Source organism: Diceros bicornis, chromosome 18 (genome assembly GCF_020826845.1).
Source record: "Diceros bicornis minor isolate mBicDic1 chromosome 18, mDicBic1.mat.cur, whole genome shotgun sequence".
NCBI lineage: Eukaryota > Metazoa > Chordata > Mammalia > Perissodactyla > Rhinocerotidae > Diceros > Diceros bicornis.
This window is the reverse complement of record NC_080757.1, coordinates 61,143,359-61,171,073: the sequence shown is the minus strand read 5'-3', so window position 1 is coordinate 61,171,073 and position 27,715 is coordinate 61,143,359. Positions and strand designations below refer to the sequence as shown.

The 27,715-nt window shown below is 60.3% G+C and overlaps 2 protein-coding genes across 3 annotated transcripts; one reads left to right on the top strand and one right to left on the bottom strand.

The window, feature by feature from the left end:
• The first annotated feature begins 161 nt into the window (after positions 1–161).
• Positions 162–26,458, top strand: MCRIP1 (MAPK regulated corepressor interacting protein 1). 2 transcript variants are annotated; one of them, XM_058561880.1, is made up of 6 exons: positions 162–207; positions 6,861–6,916; positions 7,009–7,127; positions 7,852–7,953; positions 8,112–8,661; positions 26,445–26,458. In XM_058561880.1, the coding sequence occupies exons 2-5, from the start codon at positions 6,909–6,911 to the stop codon at positions 8,174–8,176; spliced, it is 294 nt and encodes a 97-aa protein (XP_058417863.1). In that variant the 5' UTR covers positions 162–207; positions 6,861–6,908; the 3' UTR covers positions 8,177–8,661; positions 26,445–26,458. The 2 variants fall into 2 exon arrangements, with proteins under 2 accessions (XP_058417863.1, XP_058417864.1); XM_058561881.1 differs by lacking the exon at positions 162–207 and adding an exon at positions 260–350.
• GCGR (glucagon receptor) lies at positions 16,044–25,687 on the bottom strand. The gene is made up of 14 exons (XM_058561878.1): positions 25,531–25,687; positions 21,059–21,230; positions 20,847–20,949; positions 19,145–19,252; positions 18,945–19,066; positions 18,752–18,858; positions 18,517–18,673; positions 18,269–18,428; positions 18,134–18,194; positions 17,771–17,840; positions 17,362–17,450; positions 17,088–17,226; positions 16,970–17,011; positions 16,044–16,607 (listed from the first exon to the last, which is right to left on the bottom strand). Exons 2-14 carry the CDS (start codon positions 21,116–21,118, stop codon positions 16,380–16,382), a joined length of 1,446 nt encoding a protein of 481 aa, XP_058417861.1. The 5' UTR covers positions 21,119–21,230; positions 25,531–25,687; the 3' UTR covers positions 16,044–16,379.
• Positions 26,459–27,715: the final 1,257 nt, after the last annotated feature.

The window sequence follows — 27,715 nt, the reverse complement described above, 5'->3', positions numbered from 1 at the left end:
CTGGTGGCAGCGCAGGAGCTGGGAGCCAGAACTCCACAGCTCCCGGCCCCCGCCAGCACAGAGCCCCGGGCCGCTCCGGCCTCGCCCCGCCCCACTGCGAGCCCCGGCGGTCACGTGGCTCCGCCCCGCGCCTGCGCGCGCGCACGGTTGCGTCACTTCCGGCCGGGCCCCAGCTGGCGGAGGAGGTGGCGGTGGCCGAGCGGCGAGGTGAGGCGGCAGCGGGGGCGGAGCGGGCGGGGCCCTGACCCGCCCTGGCGCGGCGGCCGGCGAGGGGAGGGCCCGGGCGAGGTCGCGGTGTGGAGGGGCGGGGGACTTGGCGGGGAGCCCAGCGCGGGTCTGCGTCTCGAGAGGTGAGCTTGGCAGGACGGCGGGGCCTGTCCTCTTCGGCCTTGAAGCCGTCGCCTGGCGATAAATGTCTCGCTGTCCCCACTCTCTGAAGGGACCGCGCTGAGGATACTTGCTGACCCAGGCCCCTCCGCCGGGCTCCGCCCTCCGTCCTCCCGCCGCACCCGCATTCCTGGCCTCCCCTGCCGGGCGGAGCGGGGGCGGGAGCGGGAAGGGAGTGAGCGAGGCCTGCTCCGCCCCGGGGAGTTCCGCGGGCAGCAGCGCCCGACCCCCCGTGGGGGCCGCCGCAGGAGCGCGGGGCTGGAGGGCGTGGAGCCATGTGTAGGATGCTTCTCACTACGGTGCAACCCAGGTTATTAGAACTTAGAGTAATATGCAAAAGTCGTGTCCCCCGACCTGCCCCATGGGCGACTTCCCAGAGAAGATGGTCTTCTAGCTGGACCCCCAAGGATGAGTAGGCTAGTTTGGGGCAGAGGGGACAGCCTGAGCAAGACGTTGGTGGGAAGCAGTGAGCGGCCTTCTGGGCAGAGAGTGTCGACTTTTAGAGAGGAGTGAAGGTGGGGGGAAAGGGGGCAGGAGCGGAGTCCTGAAGGAGGAGGGCTTGATTTGGGGTGTGTTGAAGGAAGGTAAGATTTCCAAGTGAGGCAGGAGGGGGTGCACATATTCAGGTCTGCTGCTTGGGAAGGGGGCTGCTGATGTAACCCAGGGAAGAGGGTGGGAATGGTGCATTGCTTAGAGGCTTTGCCTGGGTGTCTTCAAGTGACCGCCAGGCCCCTGTTTGGCATCTAGTACAGCAGTATCCTGCTGGCACCTGTTTGGGTAGTAGATCACTTTCTAGAAGTCTCTTTGGCCGAAACCGGGCTGTTGAGAGCCCCAAAGACACAGAATGTGACAGGGAAGTGGAATCTAAGAAACCTAGAATATTAAAAATTCCAAAGGAATGCAGAATGACCACCAATTGCATCATTGATTCTAACTCCGGAATATTTCCATCGTTACTTTTCCTGACAACAGAGTAGCATCTCCCCTCCTGACCTTAGGCATGTGCCTGTGTGTGGGGAAAGAGTTTGTGACTGGAGGCCAGAGACTGGGCCTCAGGTCCCTTCAAGCTTGCCTCCCTGCAGGAGGTCTCTGAAGTGCCTGGTTCCGGTAAGAGCAAGTACTACATAGGCCCATCCAGGAAGACTCCCTCCCTGGCTCTGAGCAGAACCACGTTGATATCGGGGTTCAGGAACTTGCCAGGGGATGCAGGCAAGGGGAGAGGCAGGCTCTGGGGTGCTCAGGACAGCTGAGCCGTCTAGGCTCAGCCCTCACTGCTGTGGCCCTGGAGGCCCAGAGGTTGGGAGCCCCTTGGGGTCCAGACCCTACTCTGCTGGGTAGCAGGCTGCTTTACCCACCGAGCCTCTGAAATGGGGGCTGTCAGGATGCCTTCTGGCTAAGTGTGGAATGTGAGCTGAGATTGTAAAGCACCCAGTGCTGTGGCTGCCCTGTAGTTAGCCTTTGGCAAGTATTTGCTGTGGCTGTTGGTGCTGCTGTCTTTTCACAGTACCTGTACTTTTCTGAGTCTGCACCTACCTCTGAGTGGGCTGGCTCTACGTTCAGTTTGCCCAGAACTACCGAAATTCATGCTTCATAATCAACACTGTCCCTTCACTCGCAGAAGTGCCCGGGTAGATGATACGTTCCTTCTCTGATCGCTATGTCCAGCATCACATTGGATAAGGAGTCACGGAGATCTCGTTTAAGTGGCTTCACGTGGTTATGCTTGGCTCCCTGTCAAGCAGGAGGGCCTAGCAAGCATTCATGGGGGTTACTTTGGCTCAGATGAGGACACTGAGGGCCAGAGAGGGAAGGGACTTGCCTGAAGGTGGCAGAGCAGAGATGGACCCTGCTATGTGCCCAGCATACAGCCTGCTGGATGCTGTGGGCTAAGCAGCCACGGACATCATTCGAGGCCTTTAGAGTGCACCGGGGCATGGTATATGGTTCTTTGTGGTGATGGCAGCAGCAGACAGAGGTGGCTCTGTGGCAAAGACTGTGTTTGGAGATGGGCTGGGGGCCCAGCAGGCCGTGACACCTGATGAAATAGAATGCGGCCAGACTGAGGGCTGGATGGCAATAGAGGCCGGGATGGTGTCGGCTGGGAAGTGATCTGGGGAGAGGTGTCGGGAAGATCATGCTGGTGTCAGCATGTACCGAGGATTGGGGGACGGTGCAGGAGGCTGTCGTGACATGGGGGTTGGAGGGTGGACATTGGTGAAGGGTGACTGGGAATGGGAAGAAGAACTAAAGAGCATGTTGATGGAGGGTCTGGGAGGGAGGTCCCTGGGCTTGCTGACGGTGAGACCTGTGGGGAGAGGGGAGACTGTCATTATGTCGTCAGATCTGAGGTACCAGTGATTGTGAGCTGCACCTCGTGCCATGGTCCACTAAGAATGGAGAAACACTGAGGGCTGGCCCCATGGAGTAGCGGTTAAGTGCGTGCGCTCCGCTGTTGGCGGCCTGGGTTTGGATCCTGGGCGCACACCAATGCACCGCTTGTCAGGCCATGCTGTGGCGGCGTCCCACATAAAGTGGAGGACGATGAGCACGAACGTTAGCCCAGGGCCAGTCTTCCCCAGCAAAAAGAGGAGGATTGGCATGGATGTTAGCTCAGGGCTGATCTTCCTCACACACAAAAAGAAGAATGGAAAAACATTTGTCAAACTTTGATGTGCTAGTGATTGCTAAATGCAACCCAATTTCAAAGCTATTAAAATATGAAAAAAGTATCTTGACAGTATATATGATGAGGTCTTGAGTTCAAGAGTTGAAGAAATAATTGTGCCCGATAATCATTGTGAGCAAAAGAGGACAGGAAAATAAGGGGAGGGAGATGGTTTGGGAAGTGGGGTGTGAGGTGCTTGTCACACACTCCCTCACCTGCCCACAGGGTGGCCTCTCTGACACAGGGTGTGTGACTCGCCCTCTCCCTGGGCCGCTGCCCCCCACCCAACCTTTACCTGCGCTACTGAGCAGTAGGTCTCCATCCTGCCAGACTCGAGGCTCCAGCCTCAGCGGGGCTGTCGGTGGCTTGGCGGGTCTTCTTAGGTGTCCCTGGCACTTTAACGGGCCTGTGCCATTCTCCCCAGTCCACTTGTCACCTGGCCCCTCCATGCCCACCTCTTTAGTGGCTCAGCTCAGTGCTTTCCCCTGGCTGTAAACATGCTCAGGTTTCCGTCTGCTTAGCCAAACACACAGCTGTCAGCCCTGGCCTCATGCCCCTCTTCGCAGCCAAGCATCCTGGACATCGTGGATGAGCGGTCTTGGCAGACTGGCCCGCTTCTTTCCCTCGCTCCACTGAGACTGTTCCTGCTGAGGCCAGTGGCGATTTTGTCATGCTGGTCCCGTGGTCATCTCTCAGTCCAGGTCTTGACTCCAGCTCCCCTTGGATGTCTCCTCCCCGACCTCCTTCTCCCTCATCCTCTCCCGTCCACATCTCTGTGGTTCGGCCTTCTTCTCTGGGCTGCTCCCTGTAGGTACGTGTCCCCAGGCTCTGTCCTCAGTCCTTTTGGGTCCTTTTGCTCAGCATCAGTGGTACGATTCGCCTGCTGTTGCCGTGCTTCATGCTCTCGGCTGTGTGGTCTTCCATGGCAGGAATAGGCCCGATGTATACTGTCCCCTTCAGTGGCTCTTCCCTTTGGGTGCTTACAAGTGAGGCTTCTCTGGCTACTCATGTGCACCTCTGGGTGGCCATGTGGCCTTTTCTCTCAGGTATGCACCTAGGACTGGAATGGCTGTCATATTTATTAGATTTTTTAATGGAAATTTCCTTTGGGGTCAGAATTGAGGGTTCAGCTCCTTGGAGGAGTCTGGGAGATGGTGAGGGTGAGTGAGCAGCAGCTCACTGTCCCTTCTGTCTCCAGGGGAGCAGCAGGCCCCTGGCCTCTTGGGAAGCTCCTGGTGCATCAGGAGAAGCCTTGGTGATCCTGAATCCTGCCCTGTGGCAGGGTCTCAGCAGGGGTGGGGGTGGGGCCAGTACAAGGTCCTGGTGTAAAAGGCCCATGGAGGGAGAAGAAGCAGGATGTGGAGTTTTCCCACATCTGGAAAGACCTGCTGGTGGGCTACAGGCCACTGAATTTGGGCCTGGTGAGGTGTGACCTCCCCCATCGAGAGGAGGCAGATGGTGGCTCGTTTTTAAGATGTCATTTTCTTTGTCCATGGTGTCCTGAGGATGTGAGGACCTGCTGAGTGTCTGGCACCTGGCAGAGGTGCTGTCCAGGACACCAGAAACCTCCTCACTGAAGTGCGATGTCCGTGCGGCAGGCACTTGGTGGCAAGGGCACAGTCCTGGCCCCGGGAACGGGGGCACCTCCACCAGCTCCTGGTCTGTTCAGGATGCCCAGCCGGTGGGGGCAGCGTGGGGTGGGTCCCCAGCATGGAAACTGAGTGTTCTGGGGGGTCCGGGGTTCGGGTCGTGGGCACGGCCCCCTGCAGGCCAGCTGCTCTGGGGCCAGCAGAGGCCAGGCCTCGGGACTGTAGAGATGAAGGGGAGCAGGTGAGGCACCCAGAGAACCCCACAGTGGCGTGTGTGTCTGTGTGTGTGTGCATGCATGCAGGTGGGGTGACGGGAGCCAGGCAGGGGCAAGCACTTGCGTTAGGCCTGAGAAGGTGAGAGGGGACCCCAGGCCGAAAGTACAGCACCCGTAAAGGCTGAGTGGCTCCTGGAGGCTGTGACCAGACGAGGCCAGGCAGAGGCTGCTCTGGGAGGAGAGGCCGTGGGTGTGCTGGGAAGGCAGGTGCCCTGAAGAAGTGGTTGGCTGGGTTGAAGAGGACAGACTGCAGGAGGGCGGAGGGCCCCTGGGTAAAAGGAGGTAAAGGCCCGGCTGAGGGTGGGCAGGGGCTCGGTGGGCCTCCTGGCACTCCCTCCTGTTGTGTAATGAGAGCTTCCCAGCCTTGTCCCACTGCTAGCAGCCCCTTGGAACGAGTGTCCCCAGAGCACCCTCAGGCCAGAGAGGTCTTCCTTTCTGTGCTCTGGTGTTCACGGCGCCCGGGCAAGAGCACCATGGGCAGTGAGGTCCCTGAGTCCAAGAAAGGAGAAGCCACTTTGTGAGGGCTGGGCTCCTGCCCCGGGAGGGGCACAGGGTCCCACGTGCCCTCCAGGAAGCTGGTGTCATGCTTTGTTGTTGTTCTTCCCTTGGCCTGTGGGCTTATGGTTACCTGTGCAGGTGTTTATTTTTTTAATAATTTTATTTATTTATTTTTCCCCCGAAGCCCCAGTAGATAGTTGTATGTCATAGCTGCACATCCATCTAGTTGGTGTATGTGGGACGCGGCCTCAGCATGGCCGGAGAAGCGGTGCATCAGTGTGCGCCCGGGATTCGAACCCGGGCCACCAGCAGCAGAGCACACGCACTTAACTGCTAAGCCACGGGGCCGGCCCTGTGCAGGTGTTTAAATATCAGATCGTTTATGTCACAGCGAGTGAGCCAGAGAGGAAGTACCCACAATGTCCCATCCCCCTGGCCTTCTGGGAGGGGCTGCAGCTACATGCTCTGTGCAGTCTGGGGCCCCTGGGCTCCAGGGGTGGGTGGGGGAGGATCTTGTGCTCGAAGCCTCCTCCCAGGGCTCCCCTTGCCCCCAGCACCTGGGGTTGCCCTGCTCTGGGGCAAGGCCAGGCCTGGGACCAGCACTGTGCAGCCAGTTTCCTCTCCCTATGGTGTGTGTCTTCAGTCAGAGAGGGGACACTGTTCAGCTGGCCAGTTTGAGAGTGAGCCTAAAAATAGACCCCCACCCAGGGCTGTAAAATCCCCTGGGCTGAGAGAGAGGCTGTAAACAGATGGCACCCCAGGGTCTTGGTCACTGGGTCAGCCCTGGCAGCTTCCTCTAGGCTCACAACTTTCCCTCAGTCCTCCTGCTCTGTTGGATTCTGTGTCCAGGGCACGCACTTGCTCACATCCCAGCCTTGGGGACCAGGAAGCTGGGCAGGTTCTGTGCATCCACTGGGCCTCGGGCTCTGCTGGACTCCTCACTGTTGGAAAGTGTATCCCGATTTTACAGATGGGAAACTGAGGCTCAGCAGAAACAACACACCAGGCAGTAAGGGCAGAGTCAGGGTTCACTGGGACTGCAGCCCTTTCTCGCAGACCCGAACTCTGCCGTGAGAGGTGTCCCGTGACACGGGAATATCAACAGCGCTGCTGGTGCCATCTCCAGCTACGTGACTATGGGGAAGGGGCTCCCTGGGCAACGGTGGTCCAGATGCTGGGGGCTGCCCAGAGTTCAGGCTGCTCCAAGTTGTGAGTCGTGCGTGTCACTGACCTCCCAGCCCCCATCTGACTGACCCTGCCCATGTCCTTAGCCCGAATTGTGGCTGGAACCCCCTTGGGGAGATCCCCTGCTAGGCAGTGAGGCCACAGCAGTTTGTCTCAGCTTAAAGGGGGAGATAGATGTGCCCTGTGCCTGTCCCCTCTTGGAAGCCCCTCTGGAGAGGGCGACACTCCGACCATTCCCTTGTTCTGGGGCTTCCCTTTCAGAGGCCGAGGGGATCCAGCAGTGGAGTGCAAGCACCAGACACCCCAGCAATGACCAGGTGGGTCTTAGGCAGCAGAGTGGCCTCTAGCAGGGGCCGGGGGGAGCCCACTCTACCCCCCAGCTCCTCCTCACATGCTGGGCTCCCCCCAGTTCCCCCGTCTCCAGAGTTGTCTACAACGGCAAGAGGAACAGTAGCCCCCGCTCTCCCCCCAGCAGCAGCGAGATCTTCACCCCTGCCCACGAAGAGAATGTGCGCTTCATTTATGAAGGTACACGGGCACCCCCAGCCAGGACCAGGGCTCCAAGGAACTCCCCAGAGCCCCTCTCGTGCCCCTCCAGTGTGCAGGCTCCAGACTCACTTCCCTGAGCCTTCAGGGGCCAGGCAGGTGGGGTGACAGGGGGACCTGTCTGATGAGGACACCTGGTCCTGATAATGGAGACAGTCAGCACTGTGGTGTTCCTAGCAGGCAGCACCCCAGAGGCAGCACATAGAGCCAGTCAAGTTTGCTTGGGGAGGGCGGGCCACTGTGGAAGACAGACAGTGTACCCTGGGGGCAGCCCAGGGGTATCCCAGAAGTAGTGTGGCTGGGGTGTGTGAGCACGTGTGCATACGTGTCCACGACATGTGCCAGGAGGTAGGGGCCCCCCAGAGGAATGACCTCTCTACCCCAATGGGGTCACATGTGCCTCTGTGACCGCAGTCCTGGTCATAGCACAGATAAGGGAGAGGCCTGCTAGAGTAGCCGGGGCAGGGAGGCCGAGAGGAGAGTGGCCTGGGCAGGGCTCCCCAAAGGAGTGGAGTTGTGTTGCTGACAACTTCAGGTCCAGCAGGAGAGATTGGCAGGGTTGGGGAGGGGCTGCGAGAATGCTCTCAGGGGAGGGAAGGGGTAAGGGCGGACACTGTCCTGGCTTGGACACTGACTGGCTGGGACTCTGGCCAATGCTTACTGCCCAGCCAGGCTTGCGCTCTGACGCGCTCCCCGTCTCCCACAGCCTGGCAGGGCGTGGAGCGAGACCTGCGGAGCCAGATGTCAGGCAGTGAGCGGGGCCTGGTGGAGGAGTACGTGGAGAAGGTCCCCAACCCCAGCCTGAAGAGTGAGTTGGGCAGCTGAGCTGGGAGGGAGGGGCCTGGCCAGGGGCTGGGCTGGGGCAGCAGGAAGGCCCACCTGCAGCCTGCTGCCTGCTTCTGAGATAGCCTGGGGAGTGGGCTGGTTCCAGGGCTTCCCCACTGCTGACTGCTCTGACCCCGACAGCCTTCAAGCCCATCGACCTGAGCGACCTGAAGCGCCGGAACACACAGGACATCAAGAAGTCCTAAAGCGCGCTGTGCCCTTCCCCGGGCCTCTGGGAGATCGGAGTGTAGCTTGATGTTGGTCTCCTCGTCTCCTGTGGGCCCAGCTCCTGGGAGGGGGAGGGGGCGGTGCTCCCAGTGGGCCACAAACCCCAGAACCAGGACGGTGTGATTGATGGCCGAGGCCTGCCCCTTCTCCTCGAGCCCCCTCCTTTCCTCTTGGGGGAATCTCAGGCTGCCCCCTGTCATTGGGAGGATCTGGGCCCTGCCAGCCCTTGCCCACCCCCAGGCCTAGCTGCATCTTTGGAGCCACACAGCCCTGCCTGCCCCCCAGGGCCTTGACCCTGACTCTCCTTCCTTGCCATCACCTTCCACTGCCCCCACCCTCCTATTCCTGACCACTTCCAGGGTCAGGAGGGAGAACAGGGAGCCTCTCTTGTCTCCTGGGCCAGTGAGACTGGGCCGAGTTTATCCCAAGGTGGCCAGGAGGCAGGACAGGGGTGGCGCCACCTGTACCCAGCGTGGGTCCCCCACTGACCCCTGCTCCTTCTCTAGCTTGGACACATTGGGGAGCATCTAACCTCCCACCTCACTGTCCAACCTGGCCCCTTCCTTCCCTGCATCAGCTTCAGGATGCCACCAGCTCTCAGGACCTGGGACACTGCTGGGTGCCCCCTCGAAGGGGTCCTGGGCAGCCAGGCCTGGCCCCCTGGTGTCTGCAGTCCTGTGGCCACAGCAGCCCCCTTGGGCAGGAGCATGGGGCTAACACTGAGCTGGTGAGGCTGCCTGGTGGGTCCTGGCTCCGTGCGGTATGCTAGGAGGGTCACCAAGGCCCCTTTTTCTTCCTGTGCCCTTCAAAAGCCAAGCATCTGCGATGGAGTCTGAGGACCAGTGAATAAAGGTGGGGTGGCACTGGATCAGCCTCTCGGCGGTCTCTCAGGCCGTTGTCCTGGCAGCCCACACAGGGCTGGAAAGCCCAGGTCATGGGCAAGGCCCCTGAGCCCAGAAATTCTATCTGATTTCTGGGCTCCATCCACTAGGGTGTCAGGCTTCCTGGGGGTTGGTGGGAGGTGGAGGTGGGGGCCTCCTGGAGGAGAGAGGCTGGTGCAGCTCTTTTGGCCTCCCTGGGGAGGCCATTCCCTCAGATGTGGGGGCCCTGGAGGCAGCAGCATCCCTCTGCAGCCCTGGACCCACCCTCTGGACCATCGGGGGAGTAGCTCCTCCACTGTTGAGGTGAAGGAGTGGCTGCTGGGCCCTGAGAGACCCGAGTGCAGTTGACCTTTAAACCTGGAAAGCACTGGCGGGCCAGAGCCAGACAAGCCAAACAGGAATTTGTCTCGGGAACACCCTTTCCTGAAAGAGTATTTTGAGGCTCCAGTGGCCCCATACAGGGGGAACCCATAGGTGGTTCTGGGAGGCATCTTCTCCTGGGGTGGGGGAGGCTCCCCTGAGACAGAGGCGCAGGAAGGACAGTTTAAGTAATAAGCAGCCGCCGAGGCTTGCTGCCAGTGGGCGCTGGCTGGTGCCAGGCCCTGAGCCAAGAACCTGTGACCACGCAGCCTCGTTTGCTCCCTGGGGACCTGTGGGGTATCCTGCTGAGGGTTTGAGTGTCTGTTGGACTGGGTCACTTGGGTCTGGGGCTGGGCAGGGGGTGTGGGCCAGGGGTGGGTGATGCCAGCTGGGGCACAGGGGGCTGCAGCCAGAGGTTGAGTGAGCACGCCGGCACACACATGCCCTCCACCCAGTGTGTTTTGGATCACTGAGGACAAGGCGGACCCGGTGGAAATGAGATCCTGTCCTGCTGTGGGGGTTCTGCAAAGTAAGGTCCCCTGCTGGGGAAGTGGAAGGGTAGGCTTGACCCCGGGGCGGCCCATTGCTGCACTCGTGACTTAGAGCAAGTTGCTTTGAGCAAGTTGCTGAGTCTCCGAGCCTTAGTTTCCTCAAGTCGAAATTGGTACCTACCTCCTGGGTGGCTGCTGATTGCTAGTGCCTGCTGCCCTTAGTTACTTCGTGGATGGCCTGGACAGGACACGTGACTCAGCAGAGTGAGCACAACCCACAAGACCTCAGAGGGAGTTTGGACATCTGCTTCAGGTGGCTGGAGTCATGGCCTTGCTGTGAGCCCTGGGCCACATCACACTGCTGCCCTGCCTGTTTCCCCATCTATAAAGTGAGGGTGTGTGCTGTGGTGGTCCAAAGGCCTCTTCCCGAAGAAGTGCTGAAGCCCCCAGGCAGCACACTGGGGAATGTCTAAGGAATATCATGCTGCATTAGTTAAAAGTCAACTTGATTTTGGTTCCAAGCCCCCTCTGGGTTATTCTCCCCTCCTGTGGGGCTGGAAGGTGGGAGTGGGGCTCCTGACCTCAATTCCATTCAGGCCACAGTGGCTTCAGAATCTGGGCCTCTCCTGCACACAGCCATCCTCCCTGGTCTCACCCAGTAGTGGTTGTGCTCTTGGGCCCAAACACTGCCCCCTCCCCACCCACGTAGGTGCGCCCATGAGAGATGACTCAAGGCCTTTTCATTTCTGCTGTTGCTGCCAATTTAACTTTTCTGTGAGGTAGAGGCCCTTGGCATGGGGTCTTTCTGCCAAGAACACCTTGGAGGTGAGAATGTGGTTAACAGGTCACATGCTGGGAGGGAGGACTGATGGGGCTCTGGAGGCAGGAGGAGGAAGTAAGGGGGGGTGGGGAGATGGGGCTGAATCCGTGGAGGCACACTGGCTGGGCCTGGAGACCCAAGTTCGCAGCAGACCTGCACTCCAGTGCTCCCCTTTCCCTAATGTGTCCAGACATCTTGTCTAGGTGTTCCACCTAATGTGAGGACCGGTGTGGTCACAGAGGGGGTCTCAGTGTCCAGGAGGGAGGGGACAGACGTGGGGCTCAGGGATGCTAGCTGATGGGGAGGGCTGGGTGTGGGTGGAGGGTGGGTGGTGGTCCCCCTGGTGGCTCTGCTGGACTCATGGAGGGGCGCTGCCACATCCTCTTCTGAGATGCTAGGGACCCTCACCAGAGCGGTGGGGCTGGCCAGCCAGCTGTGAGTGGCTGGAGACCCCGCCCTCTGCTTTGTACAGTGAAGGCAGCTGGGGAGATATGGCCGGCATCCCAGAGGAAAAGAGGTGTGCCCACTTCACCACATGCTGCCCTAGGTGCATGCATGTCACCATTTGCTTTCATTCAACGTTGACAACTCCATGGGGCAAGTTTTATTACCCTGGTTTTACAAATGAGGAAGTGGTGATCTCCTGTAAGAGACTGGCCTTATTCTGATTTTTTAAGCTTTTGATCAAAATTTTAACATAGTAAAATTTTTATTGAGCATGTATTCTGAGCATGTTCATGTTTATTGAGTGTGACCAGTAATTCCCTAAAGTCATCTGATACCCAGTCCATATTCCCCTAACATCTGAAATAACATCTAGGTGGGTTATGGACTCAGGATGGAGGGCAGAGTGCATCTGCTTGACATGTCCCTAAGTCTTTCTTAATCACCCCCCCGCCCCCGCTTCCTTCCGTTTATGTATTGAAGACCACCTGGGCACTTGATGGAGTTTCCCATATTCTGAACTTGGCTGGTTACATCCTTGTAGTGTTAACAGGCTTCTTTGTCCCCTGCATTTCTATAAACTGAGGTGAGAGAGGGAGGGTTCATGGGATTCGTAGGAGGAGACTGGATGTAAAAAGATTGCTCTGGCTGCTGCGTTGAGAATGGGCTGCATGGTTCAGGGTAGAAGCAGGGAGACCTGTTAGGAGGGCTACCTCAGTGAAGCATGGGAGGAAGAAGCTGGGTGAAGAGCGGGTAAGGAGCTTGAGGTGGACGTATAGAATTTGAGGTGCCAGGTGGGAAGCTGAGTCTAAAGCGTGGATTCGGGTGGGCCACAGGAGCTGGAGATACAGATTTGAAGTCATCTGAATATTGATGATTTTTTTTGTTGTTGAGGAAGAATCGCACTGAGCTAACATCTGTTGCCAGTCTTCCTCTTTTTTTGGTGAGGAAGAGTCCCCCTGAGCTAACATCTGTGCCAGTCTTGCTCTATTTTGTATGTGGGTCACCACCACAGCATGGCTTGATGAGTGGTGTAGGTCTGCACCCGGGATCTGAACCCATAAACCCAGGCTGCTGAAGCAGAGCATGCTGAACTTAACCACTATGCCACGGGGCTGGCCTCTGAATATTGATAATTTTTAAAGATTGATAAATAAGAGAGGAGGGTCAGACTTGATCCCTGGGCACTGCAGTCAGGGAGAGGAGGAAGAAGCAGGAAAGGAGACTGAGAGCAGTGGAGGACGAGGTCAGAGAAAGAGGAGGCACGGGGAGGACCTGGGGCTGAGGGCTGCCAATGTGTCCAGGAAGAGGCTGAGGCAGCTTGGAGAGTGGATGTCCAGCCGTCAGCCTTCTCCTTCCACCCCTCCTCACCTAGAGGTAACCACTTTCAACTCTTAAGCTGATTCTTTGGTTTGTATTTCTATTTCTAAATAGCATACATGAACTATTACTTCTTGATCTTCCCATTTTGTTCTCCTCACCCCCCCGCCCACTACATGCATGCCCTCTTCGCATCCACCATCCTCCCTGGATGGTTTTTTTCATCTCACAACTTTGGGTACATCAGTGTTGAGTATTTACATTATGATGTCTATGTTTGTATTCAGAGCTGTGCCATGTGGTAAATTGTGATTTTTTTTTTTTTTGTGAGGAGGATCAGCCCTGAGCTAACATCCATGCCAATCCTCCTCCTTTTCTTTTTTCCCCCTTTTTCTCCCCAAAGCCCCAGTAGATAGTTGTATGTCATAGTTGCACATCCCTCTAGTTGCTGTATGTGGGATGCCGCCTCAGCATGGCCAGACAAGTGGTGCATCAGTGTGCACCCGGGATCCGAACCTGGGCCACCAGTAGCCGAGCGCGCGCACCTAACCGCTAAGCCACAGGGCCGGTCCCTGTGATTGTTTTTTCTTTTCTCCTCAACTTTTTGTTTTCCTTGGAGTTATTAATTGCCTTTTTTTTTTTTTTTGTGAGGAAGACCAGCCCTGAGCTAACATCTTATGCCAATCCTCCTCTTTTTGCTGAGGAAGACTGGCCCTGGGCTAACATCTGTGCCCATCTTCCTCCACTTTATATGGGACGCCAGCACAGCATGGCTTGACAGGCGGTGTGTTGGTGCGGACCTGGGATTTGAACCTGCGAACCCCGGGCCATCAAAGTGGGGCGTGTGCACTTAACTGCTGGGCCACCGGGCTGGCCCTGTTGCCTTCTTTTTTCATTTGCTTAGGTGTCTATGTACTAAAGCTAATTAAGTCCAGGTCATCTGAATCTCCTCTCAGTGTGCTCAGTCACTTTGATCCCCTTGAGAGTGTCTCTCTTGGAGCCTTCTGCCCTGCTTGAGGCCCCCTCCTCTCAGTGGCCCACACTGCCTGGCACACAGCTGCAATCCTAAGAATGTCCTTTGACTCTCCTAGGTTTGATCCTTGTTTATTGTAGTCCATGTTTTCCTTTTTCTTGGTCTCCACGCTCATTTTAGTAGCATGCATGTGTGATACACACACCCACGCACATATACATATGTTGGGCGGTACCCATGCATTCTTCTTGGGGAAGGAGTAGGGTGGAGGTGGGAAGGGAAATAGAGATGGGGAAGGGGCAGAGGGCCTGGAGTGTTTATCTTTCTGGATGGAAAGTGATGCTGTGTGGGTGCTGGACCCTGAGTTAGAAAGTGGGTTTCCCACTCATTCCCCCCTCCACACCTCCTCCCTCCACCCATTTCCCTTCTACCCCACCTGCAGAGCTGCCTGGTCAGAACCAGTGTTTATTGGCTAGGTGAGTCGAGTCCAGCCCCTGCCAGGCCTCCACCTCCGCCCCTGACTCCACCAGCCTGCTCTAGTTCCCTTGGGGACAAGGACAGGGGTGAAGGAGTACAAGGGCAGAGGGAGTCAGTTTGGGGAGGGCTGTCGGGAGGCCCCTAGGTAAGCAGCACACCCCCTAAGGCGGTCAGCAACCCCAAGCTCAGCTGGCGTGAAGGAGAACTTGTGTCCTGCATTGCTCGTGCCCACAGAGGCTCCAGGCATTGAGGGCTGGTGGGGTGCCCCTGTGGCAGGGGCTCAGAGGAGAGTCAGGGCCTGGGGCCTGTGGGGCCTGGGACAAGAGGTGGCCTGAAGCCTCAAGGTCAGGGGCTGCTGGCCTCCAGCTACAGGGCAGCACTGCCTACAGGTCCTGCAGAGGTGCAGCTGGCTGCACTGCCTCCTCGCCCTGCAGCCCCTACCAATCACAGCAACCCGCCTAGGCCACAAGAGAGCCCAATTTCCCCTAACTAGCTTCCCGCTCCCCACTGCCGACGCCTTCTTGCTTCCCTCCCTGCTCCATCCAGGCCTGCAGTGGACATGGGTGGCACGGGATGAAGGCCCCCTGAGGAGGGCCCCAGTGCCTGGCGGGTAATTCTATTTACCTTTCCTGAGAGGCCTCCTGTCATCTTATTTGCTCCAATTAGCCCAGCTCTGCCTGAGCAGCTACAGGGCTCAGCGTTCACCTCCCACCAGCTCCTGGGAGCAGGGACACCTGGCTGGCCGGTCTGGCTTGTGCTTTCTGCTCCTGTGGCCCTTTCCTCCTTTGACAGCGCCCCTCTCCCCAACACACACCACACCAGGCATTACAGGACAAGCAGCAGAGAGTGCTCTAGAGGGGTGACCACAGTCCTTACACGGCCTGCTCCTGCACCTGCCTCCACTCTCTACATCAGACACACTGTCCCCAGATGGCAACTTGGACCTCAGGGTGCACCCCAGACAATTGGGATCCCCACCCTGGCAGACCGCCTGGTTCCTCTTTTTTATTTTATTTATTTATTTGTTTATTTATTTATGTTTCTGTGTGTATGTGAGGAAGATCAGCCCTGAGCTAACATCCACGCCAATCCTCCTCTTTTTGCTGAGGAGGAGTGGCCCTGAGCTAACATCTGTGCCTATCTTCCTCCACTTTATGTGGGACACCGCCACAGCATGGCCTGATAAGCGGTGCATTGGTGCGTGCCCGGGATCCGAACCCGGGCCGCCAGCAGCTGAGCACGCGCACTTAACCGCTACACCATGGGGCCAGCCCCTGCCTGGTTCTTCTGATGTCCTACGCTCAGCTCTTCCTTGGTGAGCATCAACCCTCGCTGCCTGCCAAGGAGGGCGCCCACCCACCATAGCAGGGATGACGTCCTCATTGCACACAGCTGCCTTTCCACATACACCTGGTGCAGCGAGGACTGGAGTGGGCTGGGCCTCTGCTGAGTGACCACGGTGGGGCTGTGCTTCCGCAGAACTGTGGGAAACTGTGCTGCCGCCTTCACTTGGACCATTTCAATTTTGGGAGCCCATTTCTCCCCACTTCAATCTGCTGTGTGGCCTGCAAATTGCTGGGGTGGCCAGGGCTGGGAAGAAGTAGAGGCCTGTAGAGGACAACCAATTCTGGATTGTCCAGCAATGCCCACGCTGGGCCTGAGTCCAGTCCTGGCCGTGGCTCCAGCAGGGAGCCAGGGGTATTTGTGTGGGGTTGGTAGAAGGAGTGTGATGCTGGTGGCCTTCCTCGGCCATCACCCTCTTGGACGTCCCTCTGCTGGTGAATGGTGAGCCTCTGGGGGTTGGGGGCCAATGCTAATGGGGGACCGTCCACTCTGGCCCAGGATGGGAGCTAGCCCCACTTGAACTGGGATGGGAGGGTGGCCAGAACATGCTCCAGTGGGGACGGGGAGGGCACTGCCAGCCACCACTCACACTTGGGGACCCCTTAGGGGTTCCAGCTCCAATTCATCTGTAAAAAGGGGGCTCCCAGAGGCAGCACACCAGCACAAGGCCCAAGCCACGCTGCTCCTTTCCGACATGGAGGCCCTGGGCCCAGCCTGCCCCTCTCCTCCAGCCCAGCTCTCCAGTGCACAGCAGCCACTACTTGAGCTCTTTATTGTTGGAGGACACACATTTCTTCGAAGACTGGACACACCAACACACATGGGGACACGAAGGCATGCATTCACAGAACAGCTATCCCCATACCACACCCTGCCCCCCACCCCAGGCACAATGCAGGTGTGGGGAGGGAAGGCCCCACCCATCAGACCACCACCCTGGGGGACACGTGGATGATGGGACTGCTGTCCAGCTCCCAACCCGGCAACTTCCATCGGGCATCTGGTTCTGGATTGTCCAGTGATGCCCTCTCTTGGTGCCTGAGTCCAGCCCCAGCTGGGGCTCCAGGGGCTTCAGAAGGGGCGCTCAGCCAACCCAGGGAGGCCGCTGGCCAAGCGGGTCTCTGCAGAGGGGTCCTGGCTGGCCCTGTTGCTGCTGCCACCCCTGGAGAGCAGCAGCTTCTCGCTGGGGGTGCCACCGGCGGGCCGGGCTGAGCTCGTGTGGCTGCTGATGTGGCACTCCTCCTGCAGTGCCTTGCCTGTGCGCCAGCGATGCCAGCGCCGCAGCAGCTCCGACTGCACCTGGGGTGGACGGGCAGGTTGGGCCAATCCCAGGGCCCCCCCGTCCCACCCCCCAGGATCCCCAACCTCCCAGCCTTGGAGGGCTGTATGACACCCTGGGCATAGAGCAAGATGGGCTCTGTCACTATAGAACGCTGGGGTCTGTCGCCATCTGGGGAGCGACCCCCCCATCACTGTCCACTCCCTGAGGACTGGCTGAGGCTGACCCATCTCAAGAGGCCCGACACCCAGCACCATGGCAACTGCACTCAGTAAGTGCAGGTGGACTTGAAGGGCTGCACCCCTGCGTGGGGCTGGCGCTGGGTGCCTATGCTCCACTCTGGCCCCCACCCCAGGGCTGGTCCCAGATACCCCCCACCTACCTCCTTGTTGAGGAAACAGTAAAGAACAGCCACCAACAGGCCCTGGAGAGAGGAGGGGGTGGTCAAGGCAGCACTGGGGCCAGGGGGCCGGGCTGTTATGGGGGGATGGGGCGGGCACCTGGAAGGAGCTGAGGAAGAGGTCAAAGAAGAGCTTGGCGGAGCGCAGGGTGCCCTGGGCGTGCTCGTCAGTCACGAAGGCGAACACTACCTCGTGTACCCCCAGCAGGGGGATGAGGGTCAGCGTGGACTTGGCCAGCCTGTGGGGGTGGAGCCTGAGTCACTGGGGCCTCACCATGCTCCCTAGGGCCCTGGGGTCCCCACCCCACCCCTCCTCTGGCTCCTGAAGGGTCTCCAGGTCTGGGAGCCGCCTGGCCCCCACCAGCCACACCCACCGGAGTTTGTAGTCAGTGTAACGCATCTGGTGGGCTCGCAGCTTGGCCACGAGGATGTGAACGATGCGGAGAAAGATGAAGAAGTTGATCTGCATGTGGAAGGCACAGCTCAGGGCAGCCCCCACGTCCCCACTTTCCCTCTTGTAGCTGGGCCTGGCAGCCAGACGAGGCCCGGCTCATGTGGCCCTGGGGCTGGTCGGCGCCCAGCCAAGGATGGGCACTTGGCCTGAGGCCCAGGGCGCCGGCCAGTGTCCTGCTTGAGTGCCATGGCCTCCCTCCTTGTGCGCCCAGGCAGAATGCTGCCTCTTTGCGCTGCCACAGGCTAACAAGGAAAGAGGGGGCTGCGGGGCCAACCCCACCAGCCTCTGAACCCCTCCCTGCGGAGCCAGTAAGTGCCTCATTTCCTCACCAGGATGGCTAGGAAGACAGGGAAGCGCAGGATCCACCAGAAGCCCATGTTGTCATTGCTAGTCCAACACCTGCAGGGTGGGGCTGGCTCATGTCCTGGAAGCCCCCCAGCCCCCCGCCCCCTGGATTCCGTAGAGATCTAATTAGTGCCTTGGGAAAGGAAGGGAAATGGGTCACGAATGACCCCCATCCCTGGGGAACCAGGTTTGCTCATCCCCCTCACTGCCTCTGGCCAGAGACCCCTGTACTGCCTCCATGCACTGAGCCACACAGCCACTCCCCATAGGCCCAGCCCAACACCTGCCGCCGGGAGATGTGAGCCCCTGGCCACCCTGGGCCCGTCTTCTGATCAGCTCATACTCACTGGATGTTCTCGAATAGACACTTGACCACTGCCCAGGGGATGACGAACAGCATGGGGGCACCTGCAGGTGGGGGCCGAGCAGCTGTGGTCCCATGGCCCCAGCCAGCCTGCCCCCCGCCACACCAGCACACTCACCCCAGCCGATGCCAAGGTAAAGGGCGAAGAAGCTCCTCTCGGGGAAGGTGGCCAGGCCCAGCAGGCTGTGCAGGTACACACCCTCCACCAGCAGCCAGCAGTAGTTGGCCACGATGCCATACTGCATAAACACTGCAGCTACCCGGCAGCCAGCCACTGCCTGGCCACAGGGGCAGCGTGAGCTCAGGTCACACAGCCACCTACCACCCCGGGGCCGGGAGGCCAGGAGGCTAGGTCTGAGCGCTCACCTCGTCACTCAGCCAGATGCTTACGCTGAGGTCATCACCAATCTTCTGGTTGTAACGGGTCTCGAGCAGAGTGTCAATGACCAGCACAGAGCTGGCCTTGAGCACGAAGGAGACAAACAGGTTCACGTGGATGTAATTTCGGGTGCAGTGCAGCTTGCTGCAGGGACAGCAAGTCAGCACTTGCCCGCCGCCCTGCCCACCGCGGGACCCCTGTGCGCTGGGTGAGTGGGCCTACCTGAGGCCCAGCAGGATGGCCAGGGCCAGGAGCAGGGCCCCGAGGGAGAGGGAGTACCCCACCGTGTACATCACCTGGAAACTGCTGTACATCTTGGCCACCTCTCTCTGCAAACCACAGTGCCCCATCAGGGCTGGGTGGGGCCGCCTCACCTGTCCCCACCCGGCCCCTTCTGTGCCCCCCTTGGGCTGACCTGGACCTCAATCTCCTCGTCGTCCATCTGGCACTGGGAGGCATTTCGCCACGGTTGCCCCCGGGGCCCACGCACCCACTGCCCGTCGGGCCCACACCTCTTGAAGACGAGGCGGTGCTGCACTGGGGGGGCAGGCTCTGGTCAGCGCCCCACCCCCAGGCTGGGCTCCTCAGCCACCCCCCACTCCCCTCTGTGCTTACCTTTGTGGTGCCAGGGCAGGTACCAGGGGCAGGAGATGTTGGCCGTGGTGTTGGGAGGGGTGTCTGGCCAGCAGGAATACTTGTCAAAGGTTCTGTTACAGACCAGCTCTGCAGAGGCAGGGGCAGGATGGGGGGCTCCCTCAGCAGGGCCTGGCCCGCACAGCCCCCTCTCGCCTCCTCTTGGAAGCCCCTGAGCATCATCTTCTGCTCCTCAGCATGCAGCCTCCCCACCCAGGTCTCCCCAAACATTCCACCTCCCCTGGACCTGCCCCCACCTCCAGTCCAGCCTGGTCCTGAGCTCCACTTCTGCCCAGCTACCTCCCTGGGATGCCTCGCGTCTCCAGTGTGCCCCAAACCCACCTGGGGCCTCCCCTCTTCCGAGCGCCCTTCTTGCAGCACTTCCTCCTTTGGGAGCTGAATCCCAATTCTGTTGGCATCCTTCCGGGGTCCAGCACCTACTCTGTGGTCGCACCCTCTGCTCCCTTCTGCCCTCTGGGGCACAGGTCCCCTCCCTCACCTGGCCAATGGCCCAGCCTCCCGGGCAGCTCCTCCTGCCCCAATCTCTTGCTGTACCCCAAATGACCTTCAGAACTCATCCAGATCGCTGTACCCCGTCCCTGCCTGACCGTCCGCGTGGTGGTCCATCTCCATCACCCTCCCCAGGCCTTGTGTGGTCTGCCCATCCCTCTCGTGCCTCCTCTCCCCACAATGTCTGCCCACTGGGCCTTGAGCTCCATGCGGGCAAAGACAGCATCCCCAGGCCCAGCAGCAGGGGAGGGTGGCAAAGCATGCCAATTCTGGGTCAATTTCTTTTTTCTTTTTTTTGAGGAAGATCAGCTCTGAGCTAACGTCTGATGCCAATCCTCTTTTTTTTTTTTTTTACTGAGGAAAATTGGCCCTGAACTAACATCTGTGCCCATCTTCCTCTACTCTATATGGACACTGCCACAGCATGGCCTGACAAGCGGTGCGTCGGTGCACCCCCAGGATCCGAACATGCGAACCCTGGGCCGCCAAAGTGGAGCACGTGCACTTAACCACTGTGCCACTGGGCTGGCCCCTGGGTCGATTTCTTTTTCTTTTTTGATTTTTTTGCTGAGGAAGATTTGTCCTGAGCTAATATCTGTGCCAATCTTCCTCTATTTTGTATGTGGGTTGCCACCACAGCATGGCCGCCGACTAGTGGTGTAGGTTAGTGCCCAGAAACTGAACCTGGGCTGCAGAAGCTGAGTGCGCCAAACTTAACCACTAGGCCATGGAGCTGGCCCCTCAATTCTACCTTTTTGTGTGTGTGTGAAGATTAGCCCTGAGCTAACATCTGATGCCAATCCTCCTCTTTTTGCTGAGAAAGACTGGCCCTGGGCTAACATCTGTACCCATCTTCCTCTGCTTTATATGGGACGCTGCCACAGCCCGGCTTGACAAGCAGTGTGTCAGTGTGCACCCAGGATCCAAACCCTGGGCCTCCGCAGCGGAGCATGTGCACTTAACCGCTACACCACTGGGCCGGCCCCTCAATTCTACCATTTTTGAAATTTCCTGGTTGTGTGGCCTCGGGAAAATCACTGGCCTCTCGGTGACTCAGTTTCCTCACCTGTAAAAGGGGGTGGGGGAGTGGGGGGACAGGGCCTTCCCATGATGAGAGCTTAGTCAACGCCGCACGGCCGAGCACTGGACCCGGGCGGGAGGCTGGGGGGCTCACCGGTTGGGGGCGGCAGCAGGCTCAGGTTGTGGAGACACTGGTCGCCATAGAGCTTCCACTTCTCAAACAGGAAGTCCATCACCTGAGCGGAGGGGGCCTGTGGCTGGAGGGATAGATGGACCGACCAAAGGGACAGAGCTGTGTCAGCACTAGGGGCAGGCAGGCAGTGGGAGCCCCTTGGGGCCAGGCGGGTGGACTGGCAGCGTGCTCACCTGGCAGGCCAGCAGCAGCAGTAGGAGGAGGTGGGGGCAGCGTGGCCAGGTGGGGGGCATGCCTCTGGGCTGCTGCCCCCCACATCTGGCTGGGGCTGCACAGCTAGGGCAAAGGGGTCCTCCTGGGCACTCACACTCTTCTGGGGGCTGCCGAGTGTCAGAGCAGCTGGGTCTGCGGAGGTACCACTAGGAGTGAGGAGACCCAGCTGGGCTCTGCCATGACCAGCAGGTGTCCTGCTCCCCTAAAACTTCCCCTCTGAGACTCTGAGTCCTGTTGATGAAGTGGGAGCTGGGGCAGGAGTAGTGGCTCTTTGCCAGTGATGGGTTGGGGTCCTGCCAGGTTTGTAGGGGCTGTGCCGTCTCTCCTGGATGGAGCTGGGTTTCCCATGGCCTATGGCTGTCTGTCTGACAGCTCTGACAGCCCCAGAGCCCCTCTTCTCTGTGCTGGTGGCAGCCACTGTCCTGCTTGGTGGCAAAGCTGTCGGAGAGGGGAGCAGCCTCCCCAGCTGCCCACTTATTCTAAACCCCGAGACAGTCAGCTTGCTGGGCCAGGGTGGGATGCTGGGGCCATCCATCACTTGGCCCCCAGTGCTGTGGTTATCGAGGTGGCCCCAGACCAGCTCCTAGCCTTGCCAGGAGCCAGGAGTGTCAGGCACATGCTCAGGGTGGTCCTTGTCATATGCATGCCTCCTTTCCCAGGACTGGGGTGTCGAGGTGCCCCCACGGGTCCCATCCAGGGCTCAGGCTGGGCTCCCTGGGTCCAGTGTGCAGGAGGCTGGCAGCGCATTCCTTTGAGATCAGCCCTGCTGGCTGCTAGGGCCCAGACTCGGGACCCCTGGCGCCATGGTGCCTGCAGAGGGGCTGAGGTGCCTGGTCCTGGGCTGGAGCCCACATCTGAGCTGGAGTTCGGGCACAGCAGCAGCCCCATAATCCTCCTTTCATTGCTTCCAGAGCCCATCTTCGCACCAACTGAATTCCATGGGGGCAGCAGGGAAGGGCTTCCCTTGGGGCCTGGATTCAGGGCCCCTTGGAGTGACTCACGTCCCCCTAGGGCTGTGAATGGGCCCTTCTCTGGGCATCCTGGTGTGGAGTGAGAAAGTGATGGACAGACTGATGGACAGATGGACGACTGGCTGGCTGGAAGGCAGTGCCTGGGAGAAGCCAGGGGGAGAAAGTCGGGGGTGGTACAGGCTGTGGCTGAGGTGGAGGGTTTCAGAACACCCTGGATTTCAGCTTCCTCCCATCAGAGTCCAGCTGGGCCCTCGGGAGGCCAGCTCAACCCGGGGCTTCCCTGCGATTCACTCCTCTCCCCTAACTGGACCCTGAGATGCCACCATGCAGGGCTGAGACCCGAGGTGGGCACCTGAATCACAGCCTGCTGAGGCTCCTGACCCTGGCCCTTGGGCCACGGCACAGGCTGGGCCTGGTGAGGCAAGACCAGCAGTCGCTGGTCCCCAGTCCCTGAACCAGGTGAGGTATCACCCGGGCTAGGGCTTCGGGTGGAGGAGCCCAGTGTGGAGGCTTACTTGACAGAGAAGGTAGCAGGCAGGTGGAGGACGAGGAGCAGTGCAGGTATCCCCAGCCCTGGGGACACCCAAGGGGACTTATCTCCTCATTCTGACCAAACAGCCCCATCTGCTGCCCTGTCCCTTGCCTGCCCGGGCCACTGAGCTGCATGGGTTAAGGAGTGACCAGGAGCAGGCCTCTCACCCACTGTGCCTGGCTGCTGGGGAAGAAGGGGAGGTGGCTGGGCAGGCTCAGGGGTCCAGGGGTGGCCTGAGCCTCAGCCTCACCCTCAGTTAGAAGCTCTGGGAGCAGGGGAGGGGGAGAGTGACAAGGGCTGGCTGGGGCAGAGGGGACAGTGGAGGTGCAGGCAGGGGACATGGGGAGGAAGGACACTGCCTGATAACCTGTCCCCCGCCCAGAGGCCCTGCAGCAGGGACAGCGCAGGGAGGAGCTCTGCCAAAAAAGGACAGCACCTGGGAGCCCAGCTTGGGCGTGGCAGCCAGGGCAGGAGTGGCAGCCAGGGCAAGCCTGGCTCTGCCTCAACTTCTCCCTCAGAGGACTGGGAGCTCACCTTGCTGGCCTGCTAGGGCTGATAGGAGAACCCAATGAGGCGATGCGTGGGGAAAGGATGGGTATGGCCACACGGAAGGCTGCTCAGGCCAGGGCAGCAGGCCTTCCCGCTAGGGGGTCAGTTAGTCTGGGGACCCCAGAGGGAAGCAGAGCCCAGAGCTAAAGGGGAGAGAGGGATGGGCTGCCCTGGGGCCCCTCCTTCGCTGCCCCTCCCAGAGCTTTCTCCATGGCAGCCAGGACAGAGGACTGCAGGGGACTCTCCATGTCCCCCACTCCCACCCTGGTCTGCCGGGTGGGGCTGGGAATCCTTGAAGACTCCCCCCCACAGCTCAGCACCCACAGCTCACAGGCTGTGTACCCCAGCTAAAGGCACCCCTATCCCCAGGTCCCTAGGGGTCAGGGCCTCAGCACCCCCAACCAATACAAGAGGCTGACGGTGATCCCCCCATTAGGCATCTGACAGAAACATGAGAAGGTGCAGTAGTGGGCGAGTCCTCCATCCATTGCGAGGGAGTGTGGGCAAGGAGAATTCTAGACACTTCTCTGAATAGGGGTGGGCAGAATGTGGGGGATATTGAGTGACTTTCAGCTGTGCAAGGTTGAGGTTCTGGGGGCCCCCCAGGAGAGGGCGACATTGCAGGGCCCAATTCTGGTCCTGGGACCAAGGGCAAATGATTTAACTTCTCAGAGCCTCAGTTTCTCCACTTGCAAAGTGGAGATCCTTGCCTCCTCATCCTCAAGGAGGAAATGAGCTTTGCCACTTGCAGGGAAGGATGGATTATCATGTCCAGGCTCCATCCCTACTGTGGGGGACACTGACCCCAGAGGCAGCCTGTCAGCTCTGGGGATAAATATCTGTTGAATGAATGAAAGGACTGAAGCCCAGGATGATGAGAAGCCAGATGTGGGGGTGCCACTCCTGGCCTCCCATTGGCCCAGTGCGGGGACTCATAGTCCACCTTATTACCCTCTGGCAAGGGAGCAGGTGGGGTGGGAATGACCCTCCAGGGACCCAACCCTCCTCCCTTCATGGACCAGGTGACCTGGCTCCCTTTCAGGCCCAGGCCTGAGCCCCTACAGATGTCAGCCCAGGACTGGAGATGCAGGTAGGGACTCTCCCAAGGCCGGGTCCCCCCAAACCCCCAGCCCTCCCTCCCCTTCCCCCATAGATTCACCCCACCTGCCCCCGCTCCTCGCTGAGCTGGCTCATTGGCACATGCTGAGCCCCATGCCCGGCAAAAGGCACCACTCCTGGGTGCTCATGACTTGGCCAATGACCCACCAACTACCACTGGGCATCGCCTAGGAACTCCCAGACCTGGAGGTGGGGTTGGGGCCCCTGGGTTGGGTGGATGGCCCTTCTGGAAAGCCATGGTCACCCTGAATCTCCCCAGGATCCTAATGGGCGGGATTGAGGCCTTCTAGCCTCTGAGAGCTATGAGGTGGGGGGGAGGTGTTTTTGTGAAACCGGATCAAGTAGTGGAAGGTCATGGCCCCAGGTCAGGATCAGGGGTCACAGGCTGTTGACAAAGCCTGATTCCTGTGTTCTCCTCAACCCCTGGGGGTGGGGCGGGCCTGGATGCCGGCCAGGGTGCAACTCCCCCACCAGCCCTCATCACCCAGAACAGGACAGAAAAACAGCCCGGGCCGGTCCTTGGAGTATGCGGGCGCCCGCCTGGACATCAGGGGTCATTCGGCTAGAGGTGGGGGCAGAAACCCCGCGAAGTGCGACTGGGGGCCGCTGGAAAGGCGCCAGCAGGGCAGGGCAGTGACACCCCCCCCTTGCTGCGGGTCAAAGTGACAAGTGTGGACCCCTCGGAAGAGCGGACCGGCGGAGTGCTGACACCCCTCGTCCCCTCCCCGGTAATCCCAGGCAGCTTGGATAGTGCTGGGGGAGTCCTGGGGAGCAGGGGGGGTCCGCTGGAGGAGGGAAGCAGGGCTGCTGAGGCCCTCTGCGGCTTTGGGGGTATCTCTGCGGAGCTGCGTGTGTCCCATGGGGAGAGGCGGCAGCCAGGGGGGTGTGGAAGAAGGAGTCGGAGCAGAGTGGGCAGCAGGATAGAGCGCCTGGCGGCCAAGACCCCCCTCCCCACCCCGGGGCCGCGCTCCTCAGGGAGAAGAGGACCGGGGAAGCGCTGAGACCCCCAGCCCGCCCGAAGGGGCGGGACCCGGTTGACCGTCCGAGCTGGAAGGGTGCATCCCGGAGGCTGGGAAGGAGGTATCCGACGGGGGTGAAGACGGAGACACCTGGGACCTCGAGACCGCCCAGCCCACGACAAGGGTCCCCGCCGGCCAGTTCTGCGCTCCCCCATTCTGCGGGCCCCTGGCCGCGCCCGCCCGGCCGCCTCTTCGCAGGTGGCTCCGGGAGCGTCCCCTCGGGGTCGGACCCAGGGGCTCACCCGGCGCTCTGGCTTCGGCTCCGCGCTTCCCCGCCGTCCTCTGCGCGCTCGGGTGGCGGTCGGCGGCCGCTGGTCTCCACGGCGCTGCCGCATCAGGGTCTGCGCCGGCTCGCCGCCCGTGCCCCGTGCCAGCCGCGCGCAAACTTTACGGCGGCGACGCTGGGCGGCGGTGACGGTAGCGGCGGAGGCGGAGGGGCGGGGGCAGAGAGCGGCCCCGGGGGCGGGGGGTAGTGGCTGAGGGTCCGCCCCCGCCCCTGCCTCTGTCTTCCCGACTCCCCGCGGGGAGCAACAGCCTGCGCCCCGACTCCTGGCCTGGGAGGTCGTGCCCGCAGACCCCTCCCCGCCGCCCCCCGCCCCGCGGAACCCCGCCCCACGGACCGCCGCCCTGCGGATCCTCGCCCCTCGCCCTGCCTCGCAGACCCCTCCTGGCAGACCCCACATGGCAGACCTTTGTCCTGCAGACCCCCAACCCCCCAGCTCATTATGTAGACCCCTGCCCGGTGGATCCCCGCCCCTCGGACCCCAACCAAGCAGACGGCGGTCACAGCGGATCTGCAGCTCCCTGCGGGGATAGGAGGTGTGGATGGACAGGTGGGGTTGTGTGGAGGGCGTGCCCAGAGGTCGGCCTGTGACTCGGCACCCCTTCCTCTAGCTCCCTCCGCGTTCCTGGGTTTTCTCCGCTTCTTTGCCGGGTGCCGCGCTGATTTGCTGGAAGGACCGACCCCCCCCCCCCACTTACTCCCTACTACCCCGGTGATACTTCCTTCCAGCGCGCCGAAGAGCAGGCTGGACTGGGTAGGGGGCCAAGGGGCGCTCCGAGGGCAGACAGAGTGGGGAAGGGCGGCCCCCGGGGGGTGCCCCTTTAACCCTGTGTCATCTCCGTTAAGCCCTCTGCAGCACCACTCACTCGACAGCCCCACTGACCCCGACTCCTGCCCCAGCTGGCTGCCACCGCGGCGTCCCTGCCACTGTTCCTCCACCGCTGGTTTTGTTGCCAAGAAGGGCGCTCTACTCCTTCCACCCCTCTTCCTTCCCAGACTGCTGGCCCCAGACTCACTCTCGTGAGGATGTCCTTTTCTCTCCACTCTCCTCCCCCTAGGTCTAAAGCCAGCATCCCTGTCCCGGCTTTGGGGCCCCTTCCAGGTCCTCACCTGCCATCCCTCAGCCCCAGCAGTCACTGCTCAGGGCCCAGTGACCTCAGGGTCACCAAACCCCATGGACACTTTTCAGCCTCATCTTTCCTGGCCTTTCAGCATCCCAGGACACTGATGGTCATGCCTTCGTTCTAGGAAGTTCTCCTGTGGCTGTGGCTTCTAGGGTGGCAGTCCCACCTCCTCTTCTTCTGTACTCCCCTCCCCACTCCCTCACAGAGCTCCTGGTGTTCCACCTTGGTCTCCAGATGTCTCAACCTACTGGGAGCCCTTTCCTGACCCCCTCCCATCTCCTGGATGCCCCTCCTCCACCCACCCACCTGCTGGACACCTGGCAGAGGCCCCACTGGCTGTGAGATGCCTGCAGGTAGCGGGTGCTTAGCACAGCTCTGTGCCCGGCCACTGTCTGAAGACCCAGGAGAGGGGTGCCCCTGGGGGGGGGGTACCCTCCAGAGCCCCATTCCAGCCCACCTGAAACCCTGCCCCCAGAGCAGGCCTTTCTGTTTTGCTTCAGGCAAAGGCCAGATGGCAAAGGTCAGAGGCAAAGGTCAGGAAGTCTGGCTCTGCCTGTATAGGAGCTGCCTGCGCAAGTGTTACGGGCAGGTGCTGGGGGAGGGGAGCCTTCTGAGCTTGGTGCCCAAAGACCCCCATCCCCTGCTCCTCTCCCCTCCCCCTGCACAACTCCGCCTACTCCCCCCCTCCTCTCTGGGGGTGGGGCACAGATTGGAGTGGGTGTCCTCCTCTCCACAGTTTCCATCTTGGAAACCACACCCTCCAGCCTTTCTTGGCTCCTGCTGGTGTGTGGCGAGTCCCATAACCAGGACCACTTCGGGGCAGCTGTGAGGACCAGGGGAGAAGCTGCAGGTTCTTCCTGGAGGTGGAGTGGATCTGAGCAGCCTGGGAAAGGGGTCATCGTGCTGTGAGATCTTCAGAGAGGCCCTTCCCTCTCTGGACCTTATTTTCCCCTAATGATGCTCCGGCTGGCCGAAGGCCCAGTGGTCCAGAGTAGGCGCTGGATGGGCGGAGCTGGGTCC

Coding starts and splice junctions, on each gene's coding strand:
- MCRIP1 (XM_058561880.1), top strand. Junction 7,128..7,851: donor TGTGCGCTTCATTTATGAAG/GTACACGGGCAC, acceptor CGTCTCCCACAG/CCTGGCAGGGCGTGGAGCGA. Junction 7,954..8,111: donor CCCCAACCCCAGCCTGAAGA/GTGAGTTGGGCA, acceptor TGACCCCGACAG/CCTTCAAGCCCATCGACCTG.
- GCGR (XM_058561878.1), bottom strand. CDS start 21,118: ATGCCCCCCACCTGGCCACGCTGCCCCCACCTCCTCCTACTGCTGCTG. Junction 19,067..19,144: donor CCTGCCCTGGCACCACAAAG/GTAAGCACAGAG, acceptor CTGCCCCCCCAG/TGCAGCACCGCCTCGTCTTC. Junction 18,859..18,944: donor ACGAGGAGATTGAGGTCCAG/GTCAGCCCAAGG, acceptor TGTGGTTTGCAG/AGAGAGGTGGCCAAGATGTA.